Source organism: Nematolebias whitei, chromosome 5 (genome assembly GCF_014905685.2).
Source record: "Nematolebias whitei isolate Nwh7 chromosome 5, NemWhi1, whole genome shotgun sequence".
NCBI lineage: Eukaryota > Metazoa > Chordata > Actinopteri > Cyprinodontiformes > Rivulidae > Nematolebias > Nematolebias whitei.
In genome coordinates this window covers 13,007,574-13,025,970 of record NC_056502.1, presented here as the reverse complement: position 1 = coordinate 13,025,970, position 18,397 = coordinate 13,007,574, and the positions used below count along the sequence as shown (strand labels likewise).

Below are 18,397 nucleotides of genomic sequence, written 5' to 3'. Positions count from 1 at the left end.
GGGGGGGGGAGTGGGGTGACACACCAGATACTGAAAGCAAGGGTTCAGATATTTTTGCCACTCACAAATATGTAATGGATCATTTTCCTCAATAAATAAATGACTAAATATAATATCCTGATGCATGCTCAATAATCCAGGTGAAGATGTTCACATCCTGGACAGAGAGGAACGATGGTTTGAGAGAGGAGTAAAGGAGGTCATCTTTGTGAAAAGAAATCGTCCATCATTAAACAGGGGTGGAGGCCTCCGGGTTCAACTGTCCCCCTCTTACAATGCTGTGATTGCTAGTATCACTCAGCCCTCTGTGAGTAGTAAACAGCCATCAGTGTGCTAATGACCCATTGTTAGGCTGATGGTCCTTCTTGAGCATGTGATCAGCTGGTTTTGGTTGTCAGCAGCAAAACTGGTTGATCCACTCTAAGAAGGTGCTATTTAAGAGACTGAGCTGAAAACAGCACCTCAGACTGAGGAAGTCTCTTGGATGAGAGACGAAACGTTTCTAGATTATTTTTTTTTGCTTTTGCTTTGTTTTGCTTTTGTTTTTTTGAATGTCCAGAGGACCAGATTTAACTTTTTTGGACTAAATATAATAGTTTTGCCTCATTTGTTTAACTGGATTCTCTTTATCTACTTTTAGGACTTGTGTGAAAATCTGATGATGTTTTAGGTTATATTTATGCAGAAATATAGAAAATTCTAAAGGGTTCACAAACATTCAATCACCACTATATTTGTGTTTTTATGTCTTTTTTTACCTTGTGCTTGTTAACTTCTTCATATTATGCAAAGCACCTTAGTACAAAACGTTCCACATGAATAAATTTGTCTTGCGTCATACTGTATTTTTCGGACTATAAATTGAGATTTTCTCCATAATTTGCATGCCCTGCGACTTATACGCTGAAGCTACTTATTTATGGATTTTTTTTCCCGTATTTATAAACCAATTTTTGGCTGAGATATGACTGTTTTCATTTATTCTGACTGAAAATATTGAATATTACCATTTTCAACCACTAGATGGCACTCTAGTAGTTTAGCATGGCATTATTTCATGTAATAGGTAAACGTGACTATTAATGACACAATCACTTTGTCATAGCCTGCCACCTTCGTCCAGCTCGCCTGGAGCAACCGTCAAATCAGCTTAATTTTGCTGCGACGCCCCGACGAAATGCAGCTAATTTAACCAGTGAAGTGCATTTGTTAAGTAAAAGTTCTACTGAGACACACCTTTGCTATAAAGTCGAGCAAACAAATAATTGTTTCCGGTGAAGATCTTGTTAAATTTCAAAGATATGCACAGCGAGTCCTCTCTTGCACGCTCGTACTTCTGCGTATCGGTTTTTGAAATGCAGCTGATTTGACAGCCAAAGTGCATTTATTAAGGAAAAGTTAGACTGAGATACACCTTTGCTATAATTTGATTAACACTCAAAAACAAATAATTATTTTTGAGTGTTAATCTTGTTAAATTCTTATCAAGGCCATCCACGCATCCGAGGCCACCATTTGGCAGCCAATCAAATTTTGGCACAACACGAGCCCACATTTCAGTGTTGTCAGCGGTGACGCATAATAGATGCGACATATATGGCGAAGCGATGTATTTATGGATTTTTAAAAACTTTTTTAGACATATTTGGACTGGTGCGACTTATACGGTGGAAAATGCGGTATTTCCTTCAGCTAAAATGAGCTTTAAGGATTATAGTATACAAAAATACCTAAAAACAAACTAACAAAAAACAACTGTTTCTCCTATAATGCTGTCATCACCTTTGTAATGTAATTTGAATTAAGTGAATTCACCTGCCATAATGATAAAAACTAAATCTTCCATCATGCTAAGGTTTTCTATTGTTACAGCTTTTGATAACACTACATCTTTTGATTGCTGCATCAGTTGTTGCAAGTGTCAAACGTTTGATTAAATATGGAGATACCTGTTGTTTGTTGTTGGAGGAGGTGGTCTGATGATGATTGTGATGCTGTAAAAGGTACAGATATTTTTGACATACACACAAAAACAAAATGTGGGAAAGACTGTAGAATACAATATGTGACCTGTCCTAGCAAAATAAGTGAAAACCAGAACATTTTCAACGTTGTTGCTTTTCTTTTGGCTGCTCCCGTTGCCACAGCTAGTAATTTTACTGTACATGAAAGATTTGACAATATTTTAACGCTGAAATGCTTTTTTATGCCCTTGACCTGTGGAATAAACTGCCTATATAGATCAGACTTTACCGTTATCTGACGATAAATAATTCAAACTAAACGACATACTTATCTGCACTTGTTTTTAACTAACTGATATTAAATGCAGGTGAAGAATCTCAGTAATTTCTTAGTATAAATGAATTGATATTGAACCATTTAGTACTGCTTTTAGTAATTGTTCTTTACAATTTTGAAATGTTGTGTCTCTGTGTCTGCATTTCTTTTTTGCCTTTGTCTTATTAAATTTCTGTTAAGCACCTTGAGCTGTACCCTGAATTAAAATGTTCCATTTAAATAAATTTGCCTTGCCTCATAATTCCTTAGGTTAAATGAGGTTTTAGGATGACACTATAAAAAAAAACACCAAAAACAAACGAACGAAAACACCTTTGTCTCCTTTAAGACAGTCATTACCTTTATTTTGTAATTTGGATGTAAGTGAATTTAACTGCTGCCATAATGATAAATAAAATTAAAGACACAGTTATTTGCTAATGTTTTCTATTGTTACAGCTTTTCATAGCACTACATCTTTTGATTGCTACATCAGTTGTTGCATGTTTCGAACATTTGATGAAATATGGAGATACCTGTTGTTTGTTGTTGTAGGAGGTGGACTGGTGGCGGTTGAGATGCTGCAAAATGTACAGATATATTTGACTACACACATAAAACTTGTTAGAAAGACTGTATAGAATATGATAAAGATATGTGACCTGTGCTAGCAAAATAAGTCGAAACGAGGACTTTTTCAATGTTGATTCTTTTCTTTTGGCACTGCCTTTTTTGGGGGGTCGCCACAGCAATTAATCTCACATGAACGATTTAACAATATTTTAACGCTGACATGCAGTTTTATGCCTATCACCTGCGGAACAAACTGCCTAAGGAGATCAGACTCGACCCTTATCTGACCATAAATAATATAAAATGAAATACATACTTATTTGCTATTGTTTTCTATTGTGTTACAGCTTTTTATAACACTAAATCTTTTGATTACTACATCAGTCGTAGCAAGTGTCATATTTTTTTTAATTAAATATGGAGATACAGTACCTGTTTGTTGTTTTAGGAGTTGGACTGGTGGAGGTTGAGATGCTGTAAAAGGGACAGATATATTTAACAACACATAAATTTATGTGGGAAAATCCGTATGGAATGCAATAAATATATGTGACCTGTTCTAGTAAAATAGATCAAAACGAGGATGTTTTTCAATGTTGTTGCTTTTCTTTTGGCACTCGCTTTCTAGTGGTTCACCACAGCAAGCAATCTCACATGAAAGTTTTCACAATATTTTAATGCTGAAATGCTGTTTTATGCTCATAACCTGTGGAACAAACTGCCCAAGGACAGACGCTGCATACGATTTGACCCTTATCTGACCATAAATAATATCAAATTAAAAACATACTTATTTGCATTTGTTCATAACTAACTGATATTAAACTCAGGTGAAGATTCCCAGTCATTCATTTGTATCAATGAATTGGTTTTAAACTGCGCTGTACTGTTTTTAGTAGTTGTTTTGCAAACAGTAGTCCCTCACTTATCACGGGGTTACGTTCCAGACAACCCCAAGATAAGTTAAAATCCACGAGGGACGTTATTTATATTTTAATATTTTAAGGCTTTATAAACCCTTCCCACACTCTTGCAATGTTCTTAACAATGTTCTAAACTCCATAAGTGCTCTAAAATAGCACAGCGTGTCATGAACTCTGCTCTTTGCCAAATGCCACGCCTACTTCTCCACCGCAATCACATTCATGCTTATCACCTGTGTCACTCCCAGTCTCTCTTCTTCTGCACCTGTGCACTGTGCTTCCTAAGCACTCCCCAATTTCTGCCTCCCTGCAAGATTGTCTGATCGCCTCGTGCCTGAAGTATACAGCATTCTTGATCCTGCTCTTGTTCCTGACCCACTTTATGACCACAGATTCTGCCCTTTGCCTTGCCCATGACGGATACTTCTGCCAATCGATATCTGGACCTTGGTTTCTGCTCTGTGTTCAGACCACCAATTCCAGCTAAACCCCTTGGATAAGTATCAATTTTATGCCTGAATGACCCACGCCAGTATTTTTGACAATAAACTCATACCCTGGACTCTAGGAGTTGCGGTCTCAGAACCAAGCTCCATCTTCTGAAGAGTGTTTGTCAGATCTTCCAGGTTATGCTCACACATCACGTGATCCGTTTAAACCTCTTTTCCCTATGATGTCATCGCAGCTTCAGCTTCTCCACCTGTGATCGAGCTCTACAGAGTCACAGCTGACTTTCTCCTCCTGATAAAATTTTAAATAAATATTTTTGTTCATTCCAGGGTGTGGTTGATTTTCTGGGACCCTCTCGTAGCCATTACACAGCAGAAGAGAGCAGACAGACTGATGCTACGGTTACTGAACCAATCAGTGCAGGTCTCTGGCTGTGTGCCTGCACATGCCAGCCCTGACCCAAGCACGCTTGTCTCTGCACATTTGAGCTCGAAGCTTCGTAAGCGCTCGGCTCACCTTCCATAAGTGCCACGACTTGGAGCGGAAGGTCGGTCAGCTCTGAGGTCTGCCGCAGTACGAGCGCATCTGCTCGGACAGTCCGCCTCTTAGGGGTGGACTGGCCATCGGGAGCACTGGGACATTTCCCGGTGGCCTGGCCCGCTCAGTGATCGCTGAGGCGGAAAAAAGGCTCGGTTCGTTTTTCACTTGATTATTTTAAATAAACAAGCCATGCCACTTGTGTGGCTTACTCAAGTATAAGACAGATTGATTGCCTCATCAGTTGTTGCAAGTCTCAAACATTTGATTAAATATGGAGATACCTGTTGTTTGTTGTTGTAGGAGATGGACTGGTGGCAGTTGAGATGCTGTAAAAGGAACAAATATATTTGACAACACGCAAAACGTGGGAAAGACTGTAGAATAGTTTAAAGGTATGTGATCTGTGCTAGCGAATTAAGTCAAAACAAGGACTTTTTCAGTTTTGATTCTTTTTTTGGGCACTCCCTTTTTGGGGGGGTCACAACAGCAATTAATCCCACATGAAAGATTTGACAATATCTTAACGCTAAAAGGCTGTTTATGTCCATCACCTGTGGAACAAACTGCCTAAGGAGAATAAACCGGGCCCTTATATTACCATCACTAATATAAAATTAAAGTCAAACTTATTTGCTATTGTTTTTAACCAACTTATATTAAATGCAGGTAAAGAATCTCAGTCATCCAATAGTATCAATCAATTGATATTAAACTGTTTAGTACTGCTTTTAGTAATTGTTTGTTACAATTATAACATTTTGTGTCTGTGTGTGTGGATGTATTTGTGTGCACGTCATTTTACCTTGTTAGTGTTAATTTGTTTATATTCTACAAAGTATGAAGCACTTTGAGTTGTACTCTGGTATAAAATGTTCCATATGAATAAATGTGCATTTCCTCATAACTCCTTAGGATAATATGAGGTTTAAGGATGACACTTTAAAAAATACCTAAAAACAAACTAATAGCAAACAACTTTGTCTCCTTTAAGGCTGTCATCCCCTTTATAATGTAATTTGAATGTTAGTGACTTTACCTACCATAATGATATAATAAAATCTTTCATCATGCTAATGCTTTGTATTATGTTACAGCTTTTTATAACACTACATCTAATGATTGCTACATCAGTTGTTGCAAGGGTCAAATATTTGATTAAATGTGGAGATACCTGTTGTTTGTTGTTATAGGATGTGGACTGGTGGCAGCTGAGATGCTGTAAAAAGAACAGATATATTTGACAACACATACACATATATGTGAGAACAAATGTCTAGAATACAACCAATTTATGTGCTAGAAAAATAAGTCAAAATGAAAAAAAAAAAATCCAATTGTTGCTTTTCTTTTGCTGCTCCCTACTTGCCAGGGTCGTCACGGTAAGCAACCTCACATGAAAGATTTGGCAACGTTTTTACTCTGGATGTCCTTCCCGATACAACCTCTACAGAGAGGAATTATTATTATTCCCTTATGATGTCAAATATGAATATATGTTGAGTTTGAGTTTTTCAAAATTTGAACTCCACGCTGTTTTTTTTTTATTTAGAAAGCTCCTCGGATGAGAAGCAAAACATCTTCAGCTACAAGAAGTCCAGTTGGTTTTGTTTTTAAACTTTTTTTTATTTATTTACCATGTCCTGGATGACCGAGAATCTATACCAACCTAGGCTTGATTTTACAAGGCCATGGCATAAGATGATGGCATTGATTACTAAGCTAATGCTGCCCCAAAATGAAGATACTGTATATACATTTATTTCAATGCTGAGGGTTTTTTTTTTTTTTTTTTCAAACTCTATCTCAAAAGCTTTAAAAAGATTTCTGAAGACATACCTACTGAAAAACTGATTTCAAGGTATATTAGGAATACTATATAATATATAAATGACTAGGATCACTAGATTGTGTCTTATGGACAACTTTTAATGCACATCTCAATTACTAGAAAAATCTATATTTTCATTTGCTTTGCACTGCAACCTATGCTCATTAACTCAATTTGCTACTATGTGTCTCACATGACCCGCTCCAAGCAATAACTGTTACAAAGCTCAGATAAAATGTCTCATCACACTCAAAATGCTGCTGTATTCATTCATACCCATCTACTCACTACAGACTCATGTTCAGGCTGCTGTTTAATATACCATATTATTTTACATTATGAGTGTTTAGCGTATATTTTAGATCTTTTGTTTCTTTTTATACTTTATATTTTTGCTATTTTTGGGTGTAACTGGGACCTTGAGTACACAATTTCTTTCCACCGCATGGACCACATATGATGCAAATGACAATAAACACACTTGAACTTGATAACACACTGGGGCTACATTAGCTTGGCGCTGTGGTGTTATAATCCTGAGGTTGCGGGTTCGAGACCAGGTTACAGGAAGGGCAACTTGTGTGAAACAATTGTCGAATCTTTCATTTGCTTGCTGTGGCAATCCCTAAAATAGGGAGCAGTCAAAAGTAACTTACTTACTTTTACACTCACAATACTAATAAAGCCTTTTGTGATTCAAAAATCTGTTTGGTCATGGCTGGAAACCCACTTTTTTTTTTTTCAAACTGTGTTTGCATTGCAATAGGACATGCAATCATCATTTATTAATTTCAATATTTTTACATATTTAAAATGTTTTTTTTGTTTGTTTGTTTCAAATATTGTCCATTCTTCTTTGTTATTTTTACCCTGTATTTTCTTAATTTATAAAGCATGGAATAAACCCCAGGCTGAAAAAGCATTCATTTATTCTAATAAAAACATTACTTTGCCTTGTAGGGTATGCATTTGCAATGTAATTTGAAAATGGGTTAATTTGCCCACCTCCACTTTTAAAGTTTTCGAATGTTCGTTACATCTGTTCATTGGACCACATTGTTTTTATTGCTAAAACACGTTAAATTTAAAGTGGCAATACCTGTTATTCGTTGTTTTGGGAGGTGGACTGACGGTGGTCGTGCTCCTGTAAAAATCATAGCATTATTTGTCAGGAGAGCTGGAATCCATTTATAATGCCAAAGCATACATTTTGACAATATTTTGATGTACAGTTTCAGTCAAATTACATTTAAAATAACACAAAATGTTACCTTGGTGTGCATGAGCCAACTGATGGAGGATTTTTAATGTTTACTGGTCTCGCTTGACGACAAGGTAGAGCACTACCATTAACTAGTGGAGTGAAATCTAAGAAGAAAATAAAAACAGACATAAGAAACAGTTTGTTCTATTGTGAACGTTGTTTCTGGAGATTTGTTTTAGGAGATTTCCACCTTCCCCATCTTCCCATTCTGACAAACGCAAACAGTCCAGAGTTGTGGAAAGATTATCCAACAAATTTCAATCAGGTCATCTGGACGGTTTCTTTTCTTTTTTTTTTGAGACGATTCGTCTTTCATCCAAAGGACTTCATCAGTCCGAGGAGCCACAACAAACTGAGACCCACAAGCAACAAACCCACATAGTGGACCAACCAGTTTGCTGGTGATAAGATGGTTTCTGGAGCATGCCCTCTCCCCTGTCGACTTCTCTGAGGCAACCATAGCCAAAGCGGTTAAAACATCAAAGTTCATGCTCAATAGTCCAGGTAGAAAATTCAACAAATTTCCATTAGGTCATCTGGACGTTTTCCCAGAAACCATCTTATCATCAGCAAACTGGTTGGTCCACTATGGGAGTGCTTGTGGATCTCAGTTTGTTGTGGCTCCTTGGACTGATGAAGTCCTTTGGATGAAGGACAAAACATCAAAAAAAAAAAAAAAAGATCTGTTGCTTTTAGTTTCTCCAAAGAATTGAAGCCATTAACAACACATGATTTTCATTATCATATAAAGTATTGCAAAACATGCAAATAAATCTACTTACTATATGGCCTACATATATTAGGTACAGTACATAAATACATACTCATTTTTGTAAAATACTACCATATATTCTTAACACTTGTCAAGACAATCAACTCACAGGATGTTGGGGAGAGTTTGCAACTATTGCAACCTTAAAGGCACTATTTTGTGAGTAATAGAATGACATAAGCCTGGAAGCAGAACTGAATAATTGTTTAGGATGCGAGATAAAACATCTTCCAGAGTCAAGAGAAATCCGTCTGACTTCTACTGAACTCAGGACTGTTCAGTCTCTGAAGAATTTACACCAACGTTTTACAGATTGTTGGATAAATCTTGTCACGTGTCTGTTAGGAACATCCAAGTTATTGAGCTTTATTTTTCTCAATTCCAGAAATGTGGGAAGTTGTGTAAAATGTAAATTAAACCAAAATGCAATGATCTGAAAATCTCATAAAAAAATGAAAAAGTGTTTGGCATGTTCATGAACTGAAAATTGAGACAAAGAGAATCCAGGACTACTGCACAGCTAGAATCCTTGTTTAGACGAAATATAAATATGGGACAACATTTCCCGCCAAAAACTACAGCATCTTGTCGCCTCAGCTTCTAGATAATGGTTTTTCACCAGCATGGCACTGAGCCTACAATCCAGACAGCCTCTCCTCCAGAGTTACCATGAGACTGCATTTATTACATGTACTATTATCGCTAAAGGAGGGGGAGGAATTATTTAACATCCAACACACAGAGGAACTGAGAACAATGGAAGCTGGTGGAGAACAGAAGTCATGCTAAGCTAACGCTAGCAAAAGCCAGTAGATTTCAAATACATCGATCACAACCAAGAATTGTTGAAAGATAAAAACAAATAGAAGAAATAATTGTATTGAGGATGTTTGTGTATTAGAATGTAGAACTACGCAAAAGATGGATAAATCCAGTAAAACAGAATTCTGCGAACAAACAAATTACTCCAGCTGCAGAGAAAACAAAAAGTGACACAATATGCCTTACCGTGAACTTTCTTCCCACTTGTTCATGTTAGTATGTTTTCAATTTTGGTTCTGACTGAAATTCGCTGGGTTTAAACTTAGAACATTATTCAATGTTACATTTTTGTTGTCCTAATTTAACTCTTTCATATCTAGAAGTGTAATTAAAAACATGGCTTTTTAAACCTTGTTTAAAATACGTATCAACACAAAAACTCGACTACATCAACAAGTACAAACACCAGCCATTTCTGACCTGTACCCTCCCCAACTTACTGTCTAAAATGAATATAAATATTAATTAAAAAGTGGTTGCAATATGTCACTTTTAGTATGAAAGGATTTCAAGAATTTTTATAGCATTCCTTTAATTTTAGACATGTCTAATTTTTCAAAGGAAACACTTTCAACCAACCTTCAAAGTTGAACGTGAAAACAGCACTGCCTCCCTTGAGGGATTCTCTGGACTGCAAGTCATTCAGGAATGCAAAATACGAGTACCCAAACAAAGGTCCACCATAAACTAACTCGGCATTCTCATAAAAAACTCCTTGTCCAGTTACACGTGGATTGGACCACACAAGGGTACCTGTTTATGTGAAAAATGTAAAACACAATAATAAACAGACGATATACATTTATGTAAGAGTTCTGTTTTTAAATTCAATGATTTTCTTTCATACCTACCACTAGATATCACTTGGGTTTCATCACTGACGAAACTCAGTTGCTTTGACATTTGTTGTTGAATGGTGGGGTTTTGATCAAGCAGCTGGAAATTAATTTGCTTTTGTACGCAGGGCCACTGCAGCTGGCCATCATAGTCACCAGACAAGAGTTGCACATACAATCCAACAAATGTGTTGTAAAGTACAGCAGCTGCCCTATAAGCATAGCCTTCTTTGGAATACTGCCGTGGACTGAATAGTGCAGTGCCAAAGGGGCTAGTGCTTAAAAGGTTCTCAAAGTCATCAATCTGTATAAATACATGTGGACACTCTGTTTCCGACAGATTGATGTCATCAACTGAGAAACCACCCGTAGACCTCCCTGCTCCTTTCCGAACCTCAAACATCACCTGGAACTGTTTTGTGGCATTCAGAGAAACATAGTGGAGCTTCCAGTGAGATGTTGGAGATCCTGTAAAGAGGAGATTTGGATCTTTGTTGAGCTAAACACCTTCAAAAAGAAAACATGCCAAATATTTGTGCAGTTCGGTTGTTAGACAGTACCAGTGATCTGGCCCACAAGGCGGAGCATTCCTGTGGTGTCCTGGTCATTTTGAAACTCTCTGATCCAAATGTTAAGTTGGTCAGACTCATTCCCACTGTGGAAGTAGTAGAACTGCAGACATTGAACATTGCATCCTCTTTTGGGACTCATCCTCTGCGTGTTCAACTGGGATGAATCTCCTTCTTGACCTAATGCTGTGCTGGCATGGATGAAGTATCCCAACTCCTGATCTAAATTAAAGTGCAAAATGAGACAATGAATTGTTTTCTTCATCTAGATTGAATTTACATGTAATTTTGAGCATTGACTACCACATTACTGTATGTGCTTTTTACAACAATAAAAATAAAAATCACTGTTTTGTTGTAGAATAAATTAAATCCATTTCAAAGCACCTTTGAAAGTTCTTAGGTAGGCGGGGTTAGAGTTAAGAGAATGCAATTTTAACTGTGTCTTTGATAAAGGCAATTTTGCCTAAAAACGTGGATTAATAAATAAAAAATAGTGGGTTGTACTCTTATTCTCTATGTAAACTAAAATACATGAGATGTTTCACAAAATAATATGCATAAAGCTGAATGGGCTGTTCCCAAAGTGAGACGATGAACAGAAAAAAAAAAACAGAAATGAAATATCAATTGGAAAGAGATGTTTTTGTTTGTAAGAACAATATTCTACATTTTCATAACACAAAAAGCTGTTTGCTTCAAACATGTTTTACAAGCCTTTTTTTTAAAAACAGATAATATGTTTTGCACTAGATAATACATTTACTTTATCGTGTAAATGTTTTTACACAAATTATTAGTACTCTTTTTATTTATATGATTTTATCTGTATGTTTTTATCCAGCATCAATCCAAACACCACAGATCATTTCAACGCACACAGTTAAGTATACAGTGTTTAACATTTTCACTTAATAATAGAAATTAATAGTGTAAAACCTTACTGATATTTCCACTTCCACTGGGTAGACTAGTATGGTCAGAGCTTGGACCTCCACTAACTTGTGTTACCACTTCCCAGCCCTTGCCATTCTGTGAACACTGGTCCATGCTGCACGTAGTCCCATTAGAAAAACCACAGTATAACATAAAGGCAATGCTTGAGTCTGTTGGAGTAAAAAAAAAAAAAAAAGAAGGCAGTAATTACATTGAGATGTAGTACTCACTGCCTAGAAGGGGAGATATTGTATGCTTTGAAGGGAAGAAGAATTAATGTCCTTAGAAGGAAGACAGAGAATATACAGTATGTGTGAATAAAGAGACGTCCAACTGTAAAATCTGCAAGGAGTAGAGATCCTGAAGGTTGATGTGTTTAGGATACAGGGGTCAGCAACTGGCTGCTTACCAGAGCGGTGGGAAAGAGAAGAGCAAACTGGCTGAGGTGGATGGAGACAAGTGTAAGAAAGATTTTGTGATAGAGGAATTGCTACAAGAGTGAAAGAGAATAGTTTGGAGATAGTGGAACCAACAAAAAGACAGGAGGCAGAGCTGGAAGTGGCAGATATGAAGACATTAAGAGTTTTGTTGGATGTCACGAAAATGGAAAAGAGCATAACTGAGTCCTTCAGAGGGCCAGCTCAGGTTGAGTAGTTTGACCACAAAGCCGAAGAGGCAAGACAGAGCTGGTTTGGAGATGTTACAGAGGAGGGATAGTAAATATGTTTTGAATAAAGGATGGTGAATATGTACTGTAGCTGCCAGGGAGAACAAAAAGAAGAAGACCAACAAGAAAGTTCATGAATGCAAAGATAATCAATAAATAAAGCGTTAGAATGAAAGGGGAGAAGGCTGAAGATAGATGATTGGCTGTGTTGAACCCTAAAGGGAGCCCCACAATCTCAAATATTTAACAGTCTTTAAATACTTACTGCAGTTGTAGAGAAGGTTTAACTCTTCAACATCAAGAGGACTCATATCCAGTCTTTGACCAATCACGTCTTGGTATTTAGGATCAATGGTTATAATTGTAGAGCCATTGCCATTGGTGAATGCATTTTTATCGTAGTGCATCACAGACAAGTAGTCATATGGGGTTCCATGAGTGCTGCTGATTGCACTGCTAATCTTGTCAAAATTAGACTCGTAACCTAAATAGCAAGTAGAATACCAAAAGTCAATAAAGAAATTTGCGTGGAAAAGCCTTAAAGGGAATATGAACTTCTAAAAGAAACAACAAAAACAACAGGTCATAGGCTTGACATGTTATGCTTTGTAACTGTTTTATGTTTGCAATTTATTAACCTTTATTTAACCAGGCAAATCCCATTGAGATCACAGATCTCTTTTGCAAGGGAGGCCTGGGCCTGAAGGCAGACTAACATGCATGTTTTTGGTCTGTGGGAGGAAACCGGAGTACCCGGAGAAAACCCAAACAAGCACTTAGAAAATAGAACACTTAGAAAATTTTGGTCATATCTCTCACATGACAGTCACACAAATGCACAGATTCTCACTTTCAAGTGGAGATTTATAATATTTACTGACAAAAGAAAAGGAAAACAGTGAGGAAATTGCGTCATAAATGAATATCCAAAAAACATATTAAATCATAGTACTGATTAAAGTCTGCCCATCAGTTATTTGGATACTTGACAGGGGAAAACCAGCAACAAAAATTGTAAATAAAGTTAAACCTTTTATGATGTTGTTCAAAACAATCTGCACATAATCATCTCTGTCATATCTTGACTGTTCATGGTAGAAGCCAAGAGCATGAAGGATCTCATGTTCAGCGATTCCAATTATATCACAGCCTGCTCCAATTGAGAGGTCCTGTCCATTGGCAAATGTCTGGCCAACATAAGACCAACACCTACAATAGAAAAAGCCCTTATTAGCAATAATAAGCAATTAAATTAATAAAATGAAAATTTGCATTGTGCCTGACCTGATATACCAAAATATGAGTCAAACTGTGATCTGCCTTTTCAAGACATATTTGACAGTAGTAAAAGAGAATGTGTTAAATGTTGTTATTTAAAGTAGAGAAATGCATTATTAAAAAAAATAAATAAATAGATATAAAAATGTCGGAGCACACAACAGAGAAAACTCGTAAAACAGCTTCCATTAAATATATAAACACTAATCAAATTATAACATTAGACAAGCTGTTCAACAAATATAGGAAATTGCGATTTGCACAGAAAACTACATAAAATACTATCGGATGTTGGAGACCCTTTTAGCTTTCAATGCTTCCAATTTCGTGTGTTTCTTAAAGTAACATCCACAAGAATGTTAAGGGTAAAGATTTTACTGTGGGACATTTTTCAAGCTGCCCACTGTAGCTTGCCATCTTCCCATAATACAATTTGGGGCTTTCTCTTCTCGAAAAAGCGAAACAAGCCAAGACACTAACATAACTTTTACCACATCTGCTATATAAAGCAATCTCATAAAAAGTGGTGGTGTGTGTGTGTGTGGGGGGGGATAAAAGTAATTTATAAAACTTTTTTTTTTTTTTATCTTTTGAAATACCGCATGTTTAAAAGGTTAATGGACACAAAGTCTGAAGATGCTGAAGCTCAATATTGAACAAACATAATAACCCATGCTAACTTTTTATGCATAAAATACAATTTGGAACGACTTTCAATGTTGCCTCAACTCATTAAGAACATTTTATCTCACTTGTAGTGATGAGAGCAGATTGACCAAAAGTGTTTTAAATTTGTGGACATTTTGTGAACTTCCATCACTCGGCATCATGCAAAGATTACAAAGCAGTGCAAGATAAGTGAACCATGTAAGTACACCCCAGATAGAGCCTGGTGGAATTAATCATTTATTTAATATTACTGAATATGACCAGTTATTAGAATTACGGACATTGCATAATTCAGTTAATTGTTTAAGTTGCATAGTGTAATGGTAATTATTGAAACTACCGGTAAGTCCATCCATCCATCCATTATCTTTACCCGTTTGTTCCATTTTGGGTCACGGGGGTCGCTGGTGCCCATGTCCAGCAATCACTGTGCGAGGGGCGGGGTACACCCTGGACGGGTCGCAAGTCCATCGCAGGGCCACATAGAGACAAACAAGACAAACAACCATTCACTCTCTCACTCACACCTAGGGACAATTTAGAGTTACCAATCAGCCTAACATGCATGTTTTTGGACTGTGGGAGGAAACCGGAGTACCCGGAGAAAACCCACGCATGCACGGAGAGAACATGCAAACTCCACCCAGAAAGGCCCCTGGACCGGGGTTTGAACCAGGGACCTGCTCGCTGAGAGGCAGCAGCTCTACCAGTTGCGCCACCGTGCTGCCCCTACCGGTAAGTAACGTTTAAAAAAGTGATTGAAAATAAATACATACCCGCTGAACTTTTGGAGGTTTAGGTAGAACTTCTCAGACTCCCATACTTTAAAGTCGATGCATGACTTCAATCTGAACTGGTCTAATGCTCGCAAGATTACTCCTTTAGCATTCATATCTATTAAAAAAAAAAATAAAAAAAAATAAAGTGGTAAAAAATGTAGCTTTTGATGTTTCCATTTTCAGTTGTGATTTCTTGAGACAACACCTTTTTGATGATTGACATTTGCTAAATTGTATATTCAAGCTTAAAAAAAAACATTTTACATTTACAGACAAGCAAGGCAAACTATTAGCTATTACACAAGTTCAAAGATTCACAATATAGTCTGTCGTGAAATATAAATAAATAAATAATGAACAATTACCAAGACTTTTGTCCAACACATAGGAAACTGGGGATGTCCAGAGTTTGGTCGGGTCAATAATCGAGCTACGAGTGTTTGGCTGAGACATATATGACATAAAACATGTGAGACACAAACAGCTTACAGACAGAACAAGTGAAAAAACAAACTTGTAGTAATACTAACTTACCCTCCGAATGTCATCAAGTAATAAATCTAAGATAGAACATAAAATATAGTAGTTGCCAAAAATAAATCACATGCTCAGAGTCATATGGCATTAACAGGTCAATTGTTATTAGAATGTTTATTTATTGACACAAACATCACCTTACCATCTGGAAGTTTAATCCTTTCACCAATGTCTACAAAAATACACATTTTATTTGACAATTCACATTAACATGTAAAATCTTGAATTATAAATTTTATTAAATATTTGAAAAACAAAAAAGTAAATGTTGGAACTTACCTCCTATCTCTATTTCTACATGACTTAAATCTTGATAGACCTGTATATACATATTTATATATAAAAACAACAACAACAACAACATAGTTGTTAATACTTGAATGAATCAGCTAAGAAAAACAATTGCTATAACCTTAGCCAATTTTTTTTCATTTATTTCTATTTGTCTAAAATAAAATCAGCTGATTATCAGGGGTGTACTCTGTACAGACATCATTGCCTCTTACATATGTGGTCAAACCTTCTATAAAAATAGATGCTCTGATGATAAAATAATAGATAAATGAATGCCAAAAGCCAAGAAAATGTTTTTGAAAATTCCTTCGCTGTAGAGTAAAAAAAATAAAAATTTTTGCTGCTGTTAGGATTTATTTATACTGGAAATGGTTTATAGTCTAATTTTGTAAAAAGTCAAAAATTCTGAGACAGCACAATATAAATACACTTACCATAGGGTTGGCGAGTACTGATGAAACGACCAAGTTTACCATAAAGATAATGAAGCCTTTTACCTCCATGGCAAGTCTTGACCTAAATCCCCCAAAAAGAAATTATATAGAAAACTAATACATTCAATACCTATAATAATTAACAAATCAATAATAAATTCTAGTACTGTAATAAATAATGCTATAATAAATACAAATATTCAATGATTAATTCAATACCCGATTTATTTAATTGCCACCTATGTATTTAACTTGGTGTCAAACGTCATTTCGTTCCTACCTGTGCCAACTGCTGCACTGCCAGTCTGTCCTTCCACTTCAAATGAGATTGTTGTACGCTTCAGGAAGGTTTACAGGCAACAGTATGTCGCCAAGCAAGTATTTCAGAGATCAGCTGCGAGACATTGTTCAAGAAACACTATCTTTATCTATCTGTCAACAGATACATCATTTTTGTGTAAGATTAAAATCTTGCCAGTTCACAGTCACGTACGTTGGTTCCTTGCTGTTCTATCAAGAGAGACATTTTTTTATTTTATTTTTACAAGTTTTTGTATTAAAACAAAAAAAAAACTTAATTCACCTGTTTAATTTAGGGATGTCCCAATACTTGATTTTCTGACCAAGTGCAAGTTTTTCAGTTTGGGTACTTGATGATACTGTGTGCTAATACAAAGTACATAATGAGTTAAACATTACACAGTGACTTTAGAAACACATTCATTTTATTAAGAGCACAGCAAACAGTCTGCTGTCATAAAATGACCTGTGGTTATTGTAAAGTATCTTTAAACGGACACTTGTTACAGTTTTTATAATAATAATAATAATAATATCAAAGTTCATGCTAAATAATCCAGGTAAAAAAAATCCAAAAAAGTTCAGTTAGCTCATCCGGATGTTTTTTTTTTTTCTGGACAGAAACCATCTTATCAACTGGTTGCTCCACTGTGTGAGTGTGCTGCTTGTAGGACTGAGTTTGTTGTGGCTTCTCGGACTGATGAAGTCCTTTGGATGAAGGACGAAACGTCTCATCTAAAAATAAATAAATAAAGAAAGAAAGAAAGAAACATCCAGATGACCTGACTGAACGTTGTTGGAATAATAATAATTATTATTTATTTATAAAGCCTTTTAAAACAGCCGCAGCTGCAACGAAGTGCTGTTCACATGAAATCAAGAACATTTAAACACATAAAAGAATAAAACAGTTACAACAGTAAGATCTATAAAAACAATAAAAACTGTGGTGCAGAGCAGATTTCGAGCTGTGCCAAAAGCCAGGAAATAAAAATGTGTTTTTAAGAGTTTTAAAAAATGGACAATGATCTGGCTCGTCTGATGGGAAGACGGGGATAATTCCATAATTCAGAATAGAATTCAAAATCTTACTTCTATTCTACAAAGCTCTCAACCACCTAGCTCCATCTTATATTTGAGATCTTATTGTTCCATATTTTCCTAAGTGAAGGGGTTGTGGGGTTTTGTCCTGTCTTTCTCTGTTCCCTCATGTTTCCATTCATCCCTCAGTGCTCCTCCTCCTAAGTGTTCGGTCCTTGTCTCACCTGTGTTCACTGTTAATCCCCGCAGGTCCCTGTTGTTTGTCCTAATCAGTATGTGTATATATTCAGCTCCCTTACGTCTTGTCATTTGTCTCCGGATTGTCCTTCATGGTGTCATGCTCTGTCTCTCGTCCTGTCATAGTGAGTAAGCTGCCCTGTCAGCATTTTGATTTTGTTTTCATGAATAAATTTATGATAAACTTTTTACGTCAAGTCAACTGTCATCTTCCTGCATGTGGGTTCAACGCGCAAGTTGGCAAATCATGAACAGAGCACTTCGTTCTCAGACTGCAGGCTTACTTGCGTTTCCTAGAGTTTCCAAAAGCAGAATAGGAGAAAGATCTTTCAGTCATCAGGCTCCTCTGTTGTGGAACCAACTTCCAG

The 18,397-nt window shown here is 36.4% G+C and overlaps 1 protein-coding gene across 1 annotated transcript in view; it reads right to left on the bottom strand.

Moving 5' to 3' along the window:
* The window catches only part of LOC119409678 (meprin A subunit beta-like), a 27,824-nt gene extending 9,671 nt beyond the window's left edge, over positions 1–18,153 (bottom strand). Inside the window, exons 1-17 of the mRNA XM_037676579.1 lie at positions 18,092–18,153; positions 16,452–16,533; positions 15,552–15,630; positions 15,184–15,301; positions 13,491–13,669; positions 12,726–12,944; positions 11,802–11,963; positions 10,849–11,079; positions 10,304–10,756; positions 10,032–10,205; positions 7,866–7,962; positions 7,694–7,738; positions 5,938–5,982; positions 5,048–5,092; positions 3,286–3,327; positions 2,817–2,861; positions 1,950–1,994 (exon numbers count right to left, since the gene is read on the bottom strand). Of these exons, the coding sequence (XP_037532507.1) occupies positions 1,950–1,994; positions 2,817–2,861; positions 3,286–3,327; positions 5,048–5,092; positions 5,938–5,982; positions 7,694–7,738; positions 7,866–7,962; positions 10,032–10,205; positions 10,304–10,756; positions 10,849–11,079; positions 11,802–11,963; positions 12,726–12,944; positions 13,491–13,669; positions 15,184–15,301; positions 15,552–15,630; positions 16,452–16,533; positions 18,092–18,153 (2,123 nt within the window). The remainder of the gene's footprint in view (positions 1–1,949; positions 1,995–2,816; positions 2,862–3,285; positions 3,328–5,047; positions 5,093–5,937; positions 5,983–7,693; positions 7,739–7,865; positions 7,963–10,031; positions 10,206–10,303; positions 10,757–10,848; positions 11,080–11,801; positions 11,964–12,725; positions 12,945–13,490; positions 13,670–15,183; positions 15,302–15,551; positions 15,631–16,451; positions 16,534–18,091) is intronic.
* Between the last annotated feature and the right edge of the window lie 244 nt (positions 18,154–18,397).